The sequence below is a fragment of the Sinocyclocheilus rhinocerous genome, unplaced genomic scaffold (assembly GCF_001515625.1).
Source record: "Sinocyclocheilus rhinocerous isolate Xijiao unplaced genomic scaffold, SAMN03320098_v1.1 scaffold1780, whole genome shotgun sequence".
Lineage (NCBI taxonomy): Eukaryota > Metazoa > Chordata > Actinopteri > Cypriniformes > Cyprinidae > Sinocyclocheilus > Sinocyclocheilus rhinocerous.
The window spans coordinates 318,765-337,061 of NW_015664762.1; the positions used below are offsets into that span (position 1 = coordinate 318,765).

The following is an 18,297-nucleotide window of genomic DNA, read 5'->3' on the forward strand; positions in this document are numbered from 1 at the left end:
TCTCTGAGCTCAGAGGTCAGTCTCAATCCGTCTGTCAGGCTCTGTGATTCAGTCTCCACAGGTTGAGAATTCTGCAGGGCAAACTGCTTCTCACTTGGACCTGCTGAATAGACATGAGACATGAGGACACACAATGCATCTACATAAATGTAAGTGAAAAATTATCTAAACATGCAGTGTCACTTGTTCATTGATTCATATTTTATCTTATAGCACTTTCTATTATTTTGGAACTATAAACCACCTAATAATGTTTCTTGTTTCACTCTTTTAGAAAGTCTGTTTGACTGCTGAAGAAACCAGCTCAAATTTCCCTGGTAGGGTTTCTGTGCTGTCAGGGTTACAGTGTAGTACAGTACTTCAGCTGGAGAAAGAAATACAATGGCTTCTTGCCTGCGGCTGGTGCTTGTGGGTTAGTTGCTGTCAGTTTGGTTTTTTCATTGTTGCTAGTTGCATCATTCCAGTCGATAGTCACAGAAGGCTCACTGGAAGCGTGAATCTGCTGCTTAAAAGAAAGCAACAATATAACCCACACAAACTGGGCTGCAAATCAAATTAAAATAAGGATATGTTGAAATGCAGATCATATGTTGATACTATACGAGAGCATATATTATAAAGGCATAGTACTTATAATGTTAATATTTAGTGTTATGTTCCCTTATCAAGATATACTTATGAACATCTATACATAGAAGAAATGCTTCGAAATTAATGGGGAAAAAAACATCTTGAGTCTCACCTGACCGATTAGGTTTTCATGTTCTGTGTATTTAGCAAGCAATCTGTCATATTCAACCTGTAAACGAATTAAATGGTTGGTTATTTAAGTTGTAACTTTTTTCTTTTTAATGTTTAAGCTGCTTGTGTATCTATCTAAATATCCTTTAAACGCCAAGCTTTTCAAGCTTAAAACTACTTCAAACTGAAAACCTTTACAGTTTTTTAAACTATTTCAAACTTCCAGACTAGGCTTTCTTAAGCAACTTCAGGGCTTGTCTACAAACTTTACATTCTATTTTATATATTAAAATATTACAATAAAATATAGAGTCACCTGTAACTGATGTGCTACTTCCTTGTCTGTAAACACATTCTCCGGTGGCATGATGGAGTCTTCTAAAACCCTGCTGATGATATCTGCTGTAGGTTTACAAGAGGAGGTGGATTTACCCAGAATGCCTGGGGACGACTGGGCTCGGGTCATAGCTGGTGACTGGCTGATGGGCTTAACGCTTCCATTACCTTTAGGTATTTTGACTTTAGGTGCCACTTTAGAGAAGTCAGGTAGTGGGGAATGCCCCTTCCCCTGCCCGTATTTCAGCTCACTGTAGGACATGGTCCTGCTGAAGGAGTACTTAGGCTTCAGTGCATCTGCTTTAGACAGATCTAGAGAGTTAGCACTGCAATTCTGTTTAGAACACTCTTTATTATCATCTTCTTCATCATCATCCCCAGCAGATACTGCATCACTGATGCAAGTAGTTCCAGGTTCCTTAGATGAGCTTGACTCATTTGTAACGTTTAGATCAACCAATCCATGGCTTTCAGCAATGCTTGGATCAGGCTCCTCCATCACATCCTGAATCTTCTCCTTCTCTCTTACGAAGATCTGTGGAGCCTGAGAAGCTCTGCTCAGCATGGTTTCATCAATGCTGTCCATCAATGACATCTCAGGTAGGGTCTCAGCTTCAATGATCTTGCTTGAGTTAAGCAGCTCCTCCTTGGAGAAGTGTCTGAGCAGGAAGTCAGTGATGTGGCCTGCAGGTTGTATGGGTGTGGCTACGGGAGGAGCCACATCCTTTATTGCTTTATGATTCGATAGAAGAGTATGATTAGATTGGCAGGCCTCTGTTTGTTCTGCACTACCGATTGGCATACTTAACTTATCAAGCGTAGTGAAATTCTGGCAGGGCATCTCAGTAACCATTTCACATAGAAATGCTTTTAAATTCATCTCTGTTTGATTGGTGCTTTGCACACCATCATATGGGAGCTCTTCATGTTCTTCATCACTGGTGTTGACAGCATCATCCACGTGTGCTCCAATGACTGGCTTCATTTCAGGGGTGAGTTTCTGCACTGCTGCCTTGAGTATGTTTCCTTTCCTGTTTCTGGTGTTTGAATGCTCTGTGCACTCACTACTAACTGATTCAACACCTTCTGAAGAGCCCTCTTCAGTCTCGCATGACTCTGAGAGCTCTGCATTATCTGTACACAAAATAAAAAGACAGTGGTTTGGTTAAAGTCTTTAATGTCTTGGTAAAATATTATAATATAAACCCATTTTGAGACACTAAAATAGACAGAAAAAGGATTAAAATAGGGTAAAATTTTGGTAAAACAATTTGGTTAACAATATGACTGTTTTTACTCTATTTTTGGACAAACTTATGAATCAGAGGCGTCATGCACATTCAAAGTGAGAATGGGCACGTGGGCCCTCAGATTTCTGAGCCAAGTGGATTTTGAATGCAGCTTCCAAAAGACAAAAAATAGCCGAATAATATTTTTTTATATTTGATACAATCACACCGGTATGATTAGATCGTTCAGTGCGGCACAGCATCAGCTGCTAAATTCAAATCTGCGAGAGAGCCAGAGACAGACGCGTTTGTACAGCGCTGCATTATATCCAATCACACACGATTCCGTTGAGCTTATGAATGCAATGGCCAATCAGAGGCGTTCAGATGAGTCATCGCTGAAACTCGGTGTTTTGTTCACTTGCTCGCTGAATGAATTATCTGGCAAATTCTCTCATCAGAAACAACAAAGTGCAGATGTGCGTACGAATGTAAGTAAGATATTTATTTCACAGTGTAAACAGCTTCAGTGATTATAATGGGAGTTTTTGAGAGTGCCTGAACTCTGGCTGGACTGAATGAAAATGTTATTTGATAATGGAAATGTTCTTTACTCTCTGTAAAATGAAAGTATTATAATTAGTAACTTACAATATTGTTATTAAATTCACATTAAATACAAAGTCATTCGTAAAGTCAAGTCGTATTAAAAATATTTTATGGCATAACACCCATATATGGTACTTAAGTTAAAACTCGGGTTTTTATGTGTAGTTAATAAATTACACTATTAGTCTACTTTGCCCATCACCATTTATTGATCAAATAACAATCTATAAAGGTGCAAAACGGCAGTTTTTTGCTATACCCCACACACGCCGCTGTTCTGAATGTATCAGTATTTCGTGGTATTTACATTTCCAAGATACTGAAAACTACTTTTTGGTGCTTTTTCTCAGCGACACCCAAAAAACATGAAATTGCATTGTATTGCCAAATGGCATTACTATAGCACCATGTCCAAAACCATGGTAGTACCATTGTAGCTTTACAATAAGAGGATCTAAGTATCTAAATATCTCTTACCAGTGAGTTGTGGGCTCTCAGGTACACCAGAGCCCCGTGAGAGGTGAACAGTGAAGGCGCCCTGCATGTCACTGAAATGCAGACTGTCATCATCACTGAAATCCACAAATATACTCTGCTCGATGTGTCTTTCCCACAGCATTGATGAAGGTCTGCTGTGAGCGTCATCTTCACCGTCCATATCCTCCGTTTCTTCAGATGACACTCCATCAAACCTGCTCCGTGAGCTCGTGCGCGTCTTTCGCGCCTCTCTATTCATTTCTTAGCAACAAGAATACACAAAAAGTGTGGAAAACTGTTACAACTGCAAGTGAATTTATGTTTTTCCAATCACGTTATAATATAAATCCGCTAATTATATGTAGGACTATTCTATAATAAATTATAATGACCGACTTTTTTCCAAATATTCATGACGTATCTTGCTGGATAAATGAGTAAATAATTTAATAGTAAAAACAAATACACAAGAAACTAGAAAATGAACACTCCAACGCTAAATTACTCTAATAATACGACATTGCACTTACTTTTTGATGCTTGTTCCAAAGGTTTCTAAGGCTCTACGAGAGTTTGCGTCGTCTTCATAAAAGAATGACATAACAGCCTATTAGAAAGGTACAATGAAGTCTCTGTCTAGTTTCTTAAGCCTGTGGTGTAGGATCTTCTTGGGCAATTTTAAATAATAAATGCAGTATCTGATGCTGATGCTTTGGGCAGGTGCTACACGCGCACGGGGGTGGAGTAAAACAGGTGGTTGCTATGGGAACGACAAGCCTTAAGATCAGCTGTCAGTCAGTCAGCCAGCCGTGCTCCAAAACGGTTTCATTTACATTTAGCAGACGCTTTTATCCAAAGCGACTTACAAATGAGGACTTTTGAAGACTTAAAATAGCTAGATAATGATTTACTTAACAGTTAAAGCCGAATAAAAACAATTAAGTGTTTTAGGAGTTATGCAAAACAAAGAAGTGTTTTCCTCGCAGAGTAGAACCTATGAGTAGAACGATAAAAATTCAAATTTCATTGGGATTCATAGGGGGTGTGGTTATATTTGAATCCTGTGCTCTGATTGGCCAGTTCAGTCACCACCCACGCATCAAACACACGCCCCCTATGTCCGGATTTGTGTAGTTTTCTCTCTACACCGCTTCGGTGAGTCGACTCCGAATGTATAAATTAACCGAAAACGGTTTTAGTTAATCGGTTCTTACAATATGATTGGATTTAATTTTTTTGTGTTATCGATTCTGTTGGTTGTAAGAGACTGAACCGAGAGAAGAATCGGCGGGGAATCGGAGGAGTTTGAGTGAGTATGACTGAAGTTTAGCCCATAACGGCCGTTAAGACAGACCTGCACGCGCTAACGCAACAAAATATTAACTTAAAACCAAAATTTAAACTTCAAAGCGCGCGGAGACCTTGTTAGGTACCATATTATGATTTAATTACAATGGAACGTGCGCTGTTTTTTATTTATTTTAAAAATAAGTTATCTTCTGTGCCCTCAAATGATAATATGGTTAAACATTTAAATTATGTTACCAGCAATATAGTAATGTTTGTGCTTTTCCTCTCTGGTTTTGTTCAGGTCTGTGAGTGTTACGCATATATAAGGTTAGTGTTTTATATGATTTTATATTTTCAGTATGGATTGTATAAATATTTTTCTGGCTTAATCCTGGGCTATCTTTTACTGTTTGCTTTGGGAGTGAGACATGGGTGAGTCTTTATACTGCTTTATAAATGAGGACTGACACTGTGGCATTGGCGTGTTTTTGCTGTTGTTTTTTCTAGAATTATAAGTTTTGCATTGGCTTTTACACTTTCTTTATTCAGACAATATTCTTATTCACAATGCTCTCTGACTAACATACCTATCCTCCTGGCACAATGTAATGGAAAACTCTATGCTGAATTTGGCAGATGTTTATTAGTAACTGCTTACAACACACTGTGTGTTTGTGTATAAAAGGGGTCTTTAAATTGCGAGCACCTCAGGAACAGCTGTCAAGTGACAGTCATGCATTGTGATGATTGAAGTCATCATCACTTCCTGTGTCATGGAAGCTGAAGCTATATCTGTCTTCTTGCTAACCTCTCTTCATGTCTCATCTTGTTAAGCTAACCTGCCTCTGAGGTACTCTGAGAACCACGCTGCTGTTTTTCTGTTAGAATTATGACACACAAACCAGTTTTGTAACCGACTCTGTTTTGAAGTTCTGTTTGTTCTTTAGAATGAAGAAAGAAAATGCAGTGGATTTGAAGGTCTTTGGCACAAGTGTTACATGTTTTAGCAGGCAGTTTATCAGCACTCTTGTTTGAGACTGAGCTTGGTTACTTTTTGTTGTTAAGAAAATTTGGCTTTTCACCATTTACCAAGGGTTATCTTGTTCCATGTTTTATGCTGTTTAGACTTTAGTCTGTGAGTGGTGTTGTTCTTTTAATTATAGAGAAATGTATTCCTGATGTAATCAATTTCTAATGGATTAAAATGGATTAAAACTTTCCGTCCACTTTTTTTTTTTGGCCTTAAAGGTGCTGTATGTAAGTTTTTGACTCTACTAAAGCATAAAAATACCATAATATGTTTGTAGATACTTAAGAAACATGCTAAGTTAACATACTTGTTTATCTGAAAAACAATGCTACAGTCAGTTATTCTCCTTTGAAAATGTGAGTTCCGGGCCGGAATGTGGGTCTCCGTTTTGGTTTGTGAAACCCGCCCACTGCCAATTTACCCAATTGTATTTCGGCACCCCGGGTTGCCAGTTGGCGGAAAACACAGCGTATTTCATTTCATTCATCGTCAAGTGCGCTCGTTCCTGTTGGTGTCGTCAATCTGGCAACCTGCGTGTGCTTCGCGTAATGCAAGATTTGCATTTGCATTTGGATTTTGTCACAATTTATGCGTCCACATGGAAAACGCAATTGAAAATACAATTTGCTATTCTATTTGAAAATTGTCCGGAATATCGTTCCATATATACGTACGCAACCCAGGCAACGATTGGTTCTGTGAAACAAAGCAAAACCAATGTTACACCGTGTCTACGGATGTGAGCGGCGCGGCGCAACAAATCCCGACAGAAAACTGCTGCCGGGTTCTATTTATGACGTGCTGACACACATTTCAAATGGTTTTCAACGGTCGTTTGATCGTGTCCAGTGTAGGCAGACTTTAGCTGTTGTAGACACGGTGTTACTCACCTATTGAGAAGAAACAAAGCAACCTCGGCGTCCGATCGCAGGCCTCCGCTCCTTGAGTTCTCTCCAGCACTGGAAAGCTGATCCAATATTTTACACGGGTCCTACTTCTTGCCTTATCGTTCTGCAGACGTTTTCCTCTTTTGTTTTTTTATCTGCCATCTCTATCTTTCTGTCGCTCGGCTCGGCTAATGTCCGAAAAGCACATAAAGTCCGAGAGCTTTAATGCACTGAAAGCTCTCTCCTCCACATCACGAGTAGACACGCCCCTTATTGCTGATTGGCTACAAGTTTGTTTTGCTATTCGGCCCGAATCAGTTTTCTAAAGTGTTTTTGAAAAATCACATACCCTGCCTTTAACTATTTTTCACTGACTTTTGCCCCATGTGGATTTTTAAAAAAGTCTTTGTTAAAGAGTTAAAAGCCATGAACCTACAAACCAACAATGAGGCGAATCACAACAGACTTTGATTTGACACAAAAAAGTATTTGAAAATTGGACCGTGTACTTAATGTATTTTAATAAGGGAAAGAACTATACTATAAAAGTATTTAAAGATGTTAATTAGACACATAGAAACAATATATTTTAAGTTTATTGCAAAATAATTATGTATGTATTTAAGTAGTTTGAAAACGTAGGGGGACTGACTATTACATTGTTCACAATGCTTGTTTCTCTGATTGGTGGTGATTTTTTTGCAGAATTATGGGTAATGTAGTTTCTCACGATTCCCACCGTTTAACACAATTGTTTTAAAAACAATTTTCAACAAAAACCTATACCATTGACTAACAACCTCACAGCTGACTGTAGGTCTGTCTTTAATGATTTATAAGTTACCGATATAAACATAATAAACAGTATACGATTTTTACTTACAGAACCACACCTTTATTTATTTTTTATTTAAAAAAAATTTGTCCTTAATTAATCAAAATGTCATAATTTGATCTTTCGAGGGAATTGACAGACTTCTCTTTGGTGACGTATGCCGAACTTCTCCAATCTCTTTGTCTGCTTATACCTTGCCTTTCTACTATCCACTAGCGCATTAATTTTTGAGTGCAACACCCACATCACAAAATACAATCAACAACCGATGGTCAAAACTAAGTCTCTGCCTTTCGTTTTTTCTTACTCTATTTCTCTATAATAATTTGTTATACCCAGATGCATGTCACAATACAATAGAAAATATCTATTGCTACTTCGGTTTCGTCAATACTTCAATATGCACAAGAAAAGTATGACACATCATACTGACATTGTGCAATATTTGCATATTTCTAAAATGATAAATATACTGTACAGTAGACTAAATGTTTCAGTGAACTCTGTAATTCTTCAAGCTGATTATCTTATTTCTGGATTAGTTCGGCAATGACAAATCAGCTTTCCAAATGTCACAGAGGTGTAATATGTTTGAAAGTGACCGACAGTTACCATAGAATTGAAAATTGTCTCTTTTTTTTCAATGATTCTCTTTACAAATGTGGAGCTTTGAAAGAGAAGGGTGAACAAAACTCATCTCTTGCCACAAACATGAATGCGTTTTCTTTCATGTTTTGGTACTGGCCTGCATGCATGGCAGATAATCAACTGTGTTTATGGGCCAGTTGCTCTTGCTTTCTCTCTTGTTTTTGGGCCCCCTTGATTTAGCTTTCACATACACAAAGCTGGCATACACACCCTTAATATCTGCCTCCATTGCATGTGTCCACTGCTTAGTGGGTGTTGCCATGGCATTACACACAGAATGAGGCTTCACACTCCACGTCTTGTATTCTCTTCACAGAGAGCTTCGGAAGAGCATCCTGGACAAAATACTCACACAAACACATACTTCCCAGACCCATGTGGTGAATATTAGTCTGGATAAGCTCATCTGTAGTGCACTGGACTCCACCACTGCAAAACGTCAGAGAGACTTCGGAAGTGTTTAAAAAAAATTTTGAACCTTTTTTTCTGGGATACAGTTCACTATTCTTCCCTGATGGATTACTTTCTGGATTTGACTCGGATCAGTACTTCATAATGCTCTTCAATGGCTGCGAGCAGTGCAGTGGTTAGCATGCAGAATGACAACCGGACCTTTGTCCACTACAGGTAGGCATGCAACACTTGAATTATGTTTTCTTTTCAGTTGTAATGTACCCTTAGGCTGATGATACACAGCAGGGCAACTTTTTTTGAGCAATGTTGCTTGGGCACTTTCCCATTGAGATTGGATAACAAATTTCTATCTGGATACTTTAGATCGGTCGTTGGCCCTGTGTCTCACCTGGTTGCCCATTGATGGCAACATTGCTCAAAATGTTGCCCTGTGTATCATCAGCCTAAGAGCTAGTCCAGTATTAACTCATTCATAAAGATGGACCAAAATTGTATTCACATGAAACTTAATCATAGTTTTTATTTAACACTGTATTCAATTAACAGACCATAAATGTGTCCTTTGTCTCCTTTGATTTAATACCTAAAAACTTATAATAAGGATACAAGTAGGCTTCTAATCGAAACTTTTCAATAATTCAATAAATCATTGCTAATTGCTTGTCATCTTCATCTTATGCAGTTTTGGTGGGAAAGATGTTTGACTGAATTTGAATGTCATTCTCAATCTGAAATTGTGAGAGAAATCTAGCAGCAAAATAAATCCAAACGTTGGATCCAAAAGATTTTGCAACATAACATTTCCAAGGTAGTATTAATGTGGAGGTTTATTGTGTGTGTGTGTGTGTGTGAGAGAGAGAGAGAGAGAAACAGGTGTGCCTCAGTTTACTCCATATTTAATAACACTGTGAATCATTTATGACAATTGCTCAAATTCTGTTCTGCAGTCCATGAGTTGAGTTAGTTTTTATCTTTTAGTCAGTCCTCTGCAAACATCTGTCACTCAGACATTGTTAGCAATGCATATATAGTAATATTTACATTTATGCATTTGGCAGATGCTTTTATCCACTTGCATTGCATTCAAGGTATCCATTTTATCATTACTTGCTTTGCTTGGGGACCCATGACATTGGCATTGTCAGTGCATTGCTGTACTGTTGAATGTGCAAAGTAGATTTTTAAGGTTACCAAAGTCGTACTAATTTTGCATTAGTTTCCAGTGACCAGTTTGTCATGAGAAACAAACTACAATCACTGTTTCTGAGTTTCTTTTATTCAAATCTATTTCAGTTTTTGTATTCTAGATGAAAGCGCTCTGAATCGTGTAGTCTATTAATCAGTCACATGATGAAATGAGTCTCATGAAATCAGAAGCGAACACAGCGGGTCTAATCTCTGTAGTGTGAGTGTCCCTCTCTGTGTGCGCGCTAATCACACACAACAGTGGAAAGCAGAAACACAATCAGATTAGCTGTTCAAGTGCTGAGCACGACAGTTTTTGCCAAAGCCATCTCCAACCTCTGCCCTCAAAGACGTCCGAGGTGACGTTGTATGATGGACAACTGCTGTGTATAATATTCTTTTAAAAATCAAGAGTTTGTAGTGGTGTAATTCCTAGTGATGAATTGGGTTGATTGGCAGCCTCATCGTGATGTATGTGTGTTTGAGACGGTTGGTTTTAGAGATTACAGCCCCATCGGAGGACTTTTTAAGGAGACATCAAAGCATTTTAAATGCCTTTCACATGTCCAGTTTTCTTTGATTGTGTGAGTCGTGAAGGCACCAGGTAGGGCCTCTACAAACTCTGACGGACTAGTTATTATGTGTAGGAAATGGGATTAATCTATTATGGATAACTGGTAAAAAATATTTGCAAGGCCTGATTGATTTGCCACATATTATGCAGTGTTGGGTTGATTGGTAATGAATTTTTGTTGAGTCTCTTTTTCCATATAGCTTTATTGTTTAATTTAGTTGTAAGGAGTGTTAAGGGCTTTACACTGGCCTGTATTAGTTCACTAACGTGATAATAATCCACACAGCTGATGTGTGACACATATTGTTGTGTATATACCCTAACATACAATGAAATAACAATGTAAAATTATTTCTTCCAAAAACTTTGTTATTCCTTGGTTATAAACTCCTACAAGCCCCCCCAAATTAAGACTTTTTAACCACTTTTTTGTGTGTTTTACACTCAAAGATGTTTTTTTATTATTATTCAAAGTTTCATGTCAAACTGCCCCTTTTTCAAAACTAAAAAATATCAAAAAAGAGATCTTGCATGATGCGACTTTCCCAGCACAAACAAATCAGTGGTCTGTTATGGTAGCACCTTACATTCATCGAGTTTTCCCAGTGTTTGACTGAGTTAGATCCATAAAATTTGATCCATAAAAGATTTTGTTGGTTTCTGTAATGAGGACATCCTACCTCGATTTATTTCTACTAATGTTGATGCAGAGACATTAAAACTACAGCTCAACCATTCATAAAAATAGTTTTTCTGCCCCCTGCAGGATGGAGGCTTCCTGTTTGGACCTGGCTCTGGAGGGGGAGCGTCTGTGTAAGGTGGGGGATTACAGCGCCGGTGTTTCTTTCTTCGAGGCCGCCATGCAGGTTGGCACAGAAGACCTGCAGGTTTTGAGTGCCGTCTACAGTCAACTGGGCATGTTGTGTATATACCCTAACATACAATGAAATAACAATGTAAAATTATTTCTTCCAAAAACTTTGTTATTCCTTGGTTATAAACTCCTACAAGCCCCCCCAGATTAAGACTTTTTAACCACTTTTTTGTGTGTTTTACACTCAAAGATGTTTTTTTATTATTATTCAAAGTTTCATATGTCAAACTGCCCCTTTTTCAAAACTAAAAAATATCAAAAAAGAGATCTTGCATGATGCGACTTTCCCAGCACAAACAAATCAGTGGTCTGTTATGGTAGCACCTTACATTCATCGAGTTTTCCCAGTGTTTGACTGAGTTAGATCCATAAAATTTGATCCATAAAAGATTTTGTTGGTTTCTGTAATGAGGACATCCTACCTCGATTTATTTCTACTAATGTTGATGCAGAGACATTAAAACTACAGCTCAACCATTCATAAAAATAGTTTTTCTGCCCCCTGCAGGATGGAGGCTTCCTGTTTGGACCTGGCTCTGGAGGGGGAGCGTCTGTGTAAGGTGGGGGATTACAGCGCCGGTGTTTCTTTCTTCGAGGCCGCCATGCAGGTTGGCACAGAAGACCTGCAGGTTTTGAGTGCCGTCTACAGTCAACTGGGCAATGCCTACTTTCACTTGCATGACTACAGCAAAGCTTTGGAGTTCCACCACCATGATCTTACACTAACTAGGTATATTTGCACAACTTTTCATCAAATATTTTTTAAGAAATTAATACTTTTACTCCACAAGGATGCATTCATTTGATCCTGAGTTTAAACAAAACCGTCACCTTTCCACAAAATGTTAAACCAGCACAACTGTTTTCAACATTGATAATAACACTTAATGTTTCTTGAGCAGCAAATCAGCATATTAAGATGATTTCGGAAGGTGATGTGACACTAAAGACTGAGTAGTGTCTGCTGAAAATTCAGCTTTTTAAAAGAGTTATTTTAAATTGTAAACATATTTCACATTATTACTCTAAATATGCAGCCTTGGTGAGCATAAGAGACTTCTTTCAAAGGCAACAACAACAAAAAATCTTACTGATCACAAACTTGTGTGGTAGTGTAAATGCCAAGTGTTTTGGTTGTATTAAAGGGGTGGTTGATTGCGATGTCACTTTTTTTAACGTTAGTTAGTGTGTAATGTTGCTGTTTGAACATAAACAATAGCTGCAAAGTTACTAAGCTGAAAGTTCAATGCAAACGGAGATATCGTCTTTTAAAATTCTGGCAGTTTATTTCCTACAAAAACGGCTGGTAGGGACTACAAGAAGTTACTTCCCGGGTTTGTGACATCACAAACCCAGATAAACCCCGCCCTCGGGAAAAGGCAGCAAAGGGGGGGAGGTCATGCGCTGCTTTAGAGAAGAGGAAGAGAAAACTAGTGGTGTACGTAAAAATCTATTCATATATGAATCGCGATTCTGTCTTCTAACGATTCTAATGGATTCACAAGTTTCAAAATCAATGTTCTAAAGCAGAAAAAAAATGTTAGACTGCACCCCATAAACACAATCAAGCCTAGAAAAAAAACCAGTGAACCACCCCTTTAATAATTAATGTTCTTTAGGATTGTATAATATTTGTGTTGAATGTTAATGACAGCACTGATTTGTTCTCTTAGAACCACTGGGGATCAGCTTGGTGAGGCCAAAGCCAGCGGTAACCTGGGGAACACATTAAAGGTTTTGGGTCGCTTTGATGAAGCGGTGGTTTGCTGCCAGAGACATTTAGATATTGCCAGGGAACTGGGCGACAAGGTGAGTGATTTGTTTAATGTACACAATTGACATAATGGAACATATTACATTTGCATTTATTCATTTAGCATTATTCATTGATGCTTTTATACAGAGACACTTGCAAATGCTACAACACTAGCGATTCATTCTGATGAGGTGATTATATTAGTGCTGTAGAATGCTCTGAAATTGAATGAAAAAATTATCTTGCAAACAAATCAAACAGTCTGTAAATGAATAGATGCACACAGGGTCTGGTGAATGCTGTAGTTATGTAAAACGTTTTGTAAATGTAAAATAATCATTGCTAAATATCATATACAGTTGTGTGAATCTGATGAATAAATTAACATGTTTATTTACCCTGAATTCAAAGTTGTAAATTGTCAATGAGATAGATTTTTGTGAGCTTTATTAAGAAAGTCAGAATTGTGAGATAAAAAAAAAAAAAATTTCAATTACCATAAGTTTGCATAAGATGCACCCAAGTATGTCATTAACATCTAAGGTTCACATGTTTAGTGAACATGTTCTTTTTTCCTAAAGGTGGGGCAGGCCAGAGCACTTTATAATTTTGGAAATGTGTACCACGCCAAAGGGAAGAGCATCTGCTGGAGCGGAGCAGAACCTGGAGACTTTCCTGAGGAGGTCATGACAGCACTTAGAAAAGCCGCTGAGTACTACGAGTGAGTACCACCAACACTCACATGAGTGGACATTTTTTACATGAATTGTAAAGTGTTTTTTGCATTCTCCTTCTTTTCTCCAATTGTTCAGAGCGAACCTGTGTATCGTGAAGGAACTCCGAGACAGGGCAGCACAGGGCAGAACTTATGGAAACCTGGGCAACACATACTACCTACTAGGAAACTTCAGGGATGCAATGGCCTCTCATGAACAGGTGAGTGATCTGTGTCTTCATTTGATTATGGTAATTGCCGATAACATTGTAAGGCTGTGCAAAAGCACTCACTGCACTGTGTGTCAACCATTTGTCTTCCAGCGTTTGCTTATCGCTAAAGAGTTTGGTGACCGGTCTGCAGAAAGGAGAGCCTACTGCAACCTGGGAAACACTTGTATATTCCTTGGGGAGTTTGAGAGGGCTGCAGAACATTACATGTGAGTGCAATATTATTTATTGATTGATTAATTGATTTATTATGAGAGGGAGAAAGAAAGAGAGAGCATTACAGGCCTATTGGGATAGGCTTAGGGTTTGATATGGATTTTGTTCCAGGGTGTCTGTGGGTCCTTAAAGTCTTAATTTCAGTTTAATCAAATTAAAGGTCAATTAAAGCCTTAAAAATTTTAACAAGCGTTGCAATTATAATTTTATTAGGTCTTAAATTTGAGAATAGGAAAACAGGAATTACGATACATTCTAAAGTGATGATTGAACTTTAAAAAGTTGATATGATATAATTCAATAAATGTCAAAATATGGCACTGTTAGACATTCCATAGTCTCACAGTTTCAGAGCAATTTGCAATCAGTGAATACTACACTTTTATGACAGGCAGTTGCTTATGATCTACTGTTGATGAATTTTGACTTTATGGCTTTTAATATTGTAATATGATGTAGATGGTTGTAAGAGTGCATATTTGAATGAGCAGCTGGAAGTAGTAAAGCACATACATTTCAAAATAAAAGTCTGCATTTTGTGCTCATTTATATCTAAATGAAAGTCCCACATTATGCATTTTTTTCTAGATACTATTGGTGTTTTGGTTATACAACAAACTGTATCTGACATTTAAGTCAACGTAAACCTCTTGTAGCTTCTCTCTGGGCCACCCTATCACAGGAAGGAAAGACTAAGAACATCATTTGGGCTCTGACAGTGATTGTGTTGTGAGTGTAGGAAAGCTCTACAGTTGGCACGGCAGCTGAAGGATCTGGCGGTGGAGGCTCAGGCCTGCTACAGTCTGGGCAACACATACACACTACTGCAGGACTATGAGAGAGCTATCGACTACCATCACAAACATCTCATCATCGCTCAGGACCTCGATGACAGGTGCTCTAACACACACCAGGAATCAAGTTTTAGTAGTGGCCAACTGATATATTCCCAATATTCCCTGCTGATTCCAGTCATCTCAAAATAGCAGAATATGAGCCAATTAATTGTCTTGGCCGTTATATTATATATATATTATATAATTTATCTCCAGTAGTAGTTAATACTTAGATGTAGAAAAAAATCATTATAAAGCGTAATAATTTGCATACTCATTATGGAAGGTATGTTTTCTGCAGGATCGGTGAGGGCAGGGCCTGCTGGAGTTTGGGAAACGCACATACAGCACTAGGGAATCATGACCAGGCCATGCACTTTGCAGAGAAACACTTGGAAATCGCAAAAGAGGTACGTGCAGTTATAGACCCATCAGTAGGTACATATCTGGAAGTACCCTTGTTATTTGTTTCAAAGGAAATCTGTTATAATTGCTTTATTGCTTTAAACTGCAGCAGGTTTATATACATTTTGAATAAAATAAATTATTAATGTTTTTGGGATGTATTTTAATTAAATGCCCTGATTGTCTTGTTTACAGACTGGTGATCGTAGTGGGGAACTCACTGCTCGCATGAACGTCTCAGATCTTCAGATGGTCCTCGGCCTCAGTTACAGCACAAACAATTCAGTACTTTCTGAGATCAAAGAGATCGACTACAACCTGCATGGTACAGCGGTCAAACAAACACTAGCACACAAGCACAGCCTTCAGCCATAGTATCTCAATTTCTTCGTTAATAAGTGGAATAAAGTATGTGACCATTGCATTTTAAGCTTTTCAACTGATTGATTGGTTTGTTGTTTTTCCAGGAGCCAGACCCAGAATGAGCCGACGGCACAGTATGGAGAATCTAGAGCTGATGAAACTCACTCCTGACAAGATCAACGTGAATCTAAATGTATTTATCTGATTCATAACTCTATTTATAGTCATCAGTTCATAGGACATTGAAGCATAAATCTAGGTTTTCAAATCTCAGCATCAGGATTCATAGAGTAATGTAATGTCTGTCCTGCAGGGTCAGAAGTGGACCAGTGACATCCTCTTCAAGCAGTCCAAACTCTCACTGGCCAAGTCGTCCTCAAAGCTCTCCTTTGTCAATCGTTTCCGAGGAAAGAAGCACAAACTGCAGAGCAGCTCCAATAAAATCCTTCAGGATACCAGCAACACACGGGAAGCTCCTCAGAACAAAGTACTGAAACCACATGCAAACACGTTTACTAAAACCCATAGAATAAGACTGTGTTTACTTTATTACTTGACATTCCTGATCTGAAAAAGATTCATGAGTCCATATTATTCCAAAGTTTGTTTTTATAATCTTTCATCAAAATGTAATAACTTGCTTCACATCTGAAACCTCTTCCCCTTTCGGACAACATCGCATTAGGGCTGTCAAAAAAAAATGAGAATTTCGAATATTCGTCGAATTTAAAATAAAAATCCACATTCGAATGCAAAAAAACGTTGCATTCGAATTTTAGGTGTGCGTTAAGGAGGCAGCCTTATCAGTGGCGATGTAAGTGTCGTTGTTTTTCTTAGTCTTTCCAGTTGAAAGCCACTAGATGCGGCGCTGCTGCGTTGTTCATTAAAAATATTGCAGGAAAAGAGAACATCAATGCTGAGATGATGTTGTTTACGTCAAAACTGAAACCAAGCCGTTCACACAGAACGCATATTTCGCGCATTTTCTAGAGGGACATCTATTACCGTTGCACTAACATCTTGCACAAAAGAGCCGCATGTTTAGAAAGCCATGTAAAATTCATGCAAGTTCAACTTTTAAAAAACATATCTTGAGACTTTATGGCGGGGTTTTTCCCCATCCCACTGCAACTTGTGTTTTTAAATGAAAAATGTACTCTGTGTGATTGGCTTTCGGCCCTTTGTATTAAACTATGCATACATGCATGATGCTGTTTTGTTTATAGTTGTTTAAGCAACTTAATTATAATTGGTTTATAAACATTATTTTAAACATTATGTACTTTTTTTCACAGATAGTCATGTTATCTTATGCTTTGAAGAATCGTGCATTAGTAGTTTGCTCAATGCACCCTTAGGAGACAATCCAAAAGCTTTTCTTCACCCTAACTGAAATTATGCATTTTTAAAAATTCGAATATAATTCGAATTTTGATAATATTTAAGTACAAAATTCAAATTTAGTTTTTCAGCCATTTTGACAGCCCTACATCGCATCTAATAACCAGTCAACCATAGTTGACTTGCATTTGAATCTTAAGGTCTGAACAGTTCATAAATTGAAAATACTGGTTACAAAATTGTGTATGTTCTCAGTTCTTCAGAGGGCATTTGTTTTAACCTTTAACCTTTGACCTCAGCATGGGAGTACAGACATGTTAGGAGACGAGGGCTTCTTTGACTTGCTGAGTCGTTTTCAGAGCAACAGGATGGATGACCAGCGGTGTGCCATACAAGATGGGAGGAGCCACCTGTCTGTCAATTCTAGGTCCAACTCCCCACCCAGAACCATCAGGAAATGTTAGTGTCCTTTCACATTATTCATTCAATTTGTCTTTTAATATTCAAACAAGTAGCATTTAAAATGACATAAATATCATACATATAGCTGAACGTGTGTCTGTCTATCCAGCATTCTCAGAGTCGGCTGCATCTCCAGGTCAGGAGCCGTTCCTCAGACTGTTGGCCAGTGCTCAGGGCAGGAGGCTGGACGAGCAGAGGGCAGGAACAGGGAACAGTCTGCCCGGCCTGCGCACTCTATCCGAACACAGCAGCATTAGCAGCAGACAGATGATCCTCAGCCAGGTCATGGCCAGCACAGACGCTACCGAACCCGACGACCAGTTCTTTGACATGCTCGTCAAGTGTCAGGTGAGAACATGTGTTTGAATTACCCAGAGTAGAAAAAACGAGTGGGGGAAAAAAATGCAAAATAGCAACTGTAGGAAAGGGAGTCCATTTGTTTAAAGCCATTCGCCTAATTTTCTTTTCTGTATATCTCAGGGGTCTCGTCTGGATGATCAGAGGTGTGCCCCTCCTCCGCCCTCCACCCGTGGCCCCACCGTCCCGGATGAAGACTTCTTCAGCCTCATCATGCGCTCACAGGCCAAGAGGATGGATGAGCAGAGAGTCACGCTGCCCTCCTGCCGCTGAACAAACATACACACTGAATGAGCTCTTTTTCATACACACGAGTGTTGCAGACCTCACGCTGGTAATACAAACAAAATGATGGTCGGGTAATATGCCATCAGTATGAACTGTGTCCTGTCTGCTACATGATTATGAATGGCATTTTGTGTACAGCTGTACTAAGCAACTCTGGGGGGGGGAAAACATCTTTGTAAATAACATAAATTTTTTTTTA

At 38.5% G+C, this 18,297-nt stretch overlaps 2 protein-coding genes across 6 annotated transcripts in view; one reads left to right on the forward strand and one right to left on the reverse strand.

Annotated features, from left to right (window-relative positions):
• The window catches only part of LOC107730428 (AT-hook-containing transcription factor-like), a 17,756-nt gene extending 14,105 nt beyond the window's left edge, over window positions 1–3,651 (reverse strand). The window contains exon 1 of the mRNA XM_016541273.1: window positions 3,393–3,651. Within this exon, the coding sequence (XP_016396759.1) occupies window positions 3,393–3,651 (259 nt within the window). The remainder of the gene's footprint in view (window positions 1–3,392) is intronic.
• Window positions 3,652–4,512: 861 nt separating this feature from the next.
• Window positions 4,513–18,293, forward strand: LOC107730445 (G protein signaling modulator 2). 5 transcript variants are annotated; one of them, XM_016541288.1, is made up of 17 exons: window positions 4,513–4,701; window positions 4,984–5,009; window positions 8,399–8,709; window positions 11,022–11,142; window positions 11,759–11,859; window positions 12,803–12,938; window positions 13,467–13,606; window positions 13,698–13,821; window positions 13,924–14,039; window positions 14,786–14,941; window positions 15,184–15,292; window positions 15,483–15,612; window positions 15,755–15,843; window positions 15,964–16,137; window positions 17,291–17,450; window positions 17,563–17,801; window positions 17,934–18,292. In XM_016541288.1, exons 3-17 carry the CDS (start codon window positions 8,648–8,650, stop codon window positions 18,081–18,083), a joined length of 2,007 nt encoding a protein of 668 aa, XP_016396774.1. In that variant the 5' UTR covers window positions 4,513–4,701; window positions 4,984–5,009; window positions 8,399–8,647; the 3' UTR covers window positions 18,084–18,292. The 5 variants fall into 5 exon arrangements, with proteins under 5 accessions (XP_016396774.1, XP_016396777.1, XP_016396778.1 ...); XM_016541291.1 differs by lacking the exon at window positions 8,399–8,709 and having other exon boundaries at window positions 4,519–4,701; XM_016541292.1 differs by lacking the exons at window positions 4,984–5,009; window positions 8,399–8,709 and having other exon boundaries at window positions 4,519–4,701.
• The last annotated feature ends 4 nt before the right edge of the window (window positions 18,294–18,297 follow it).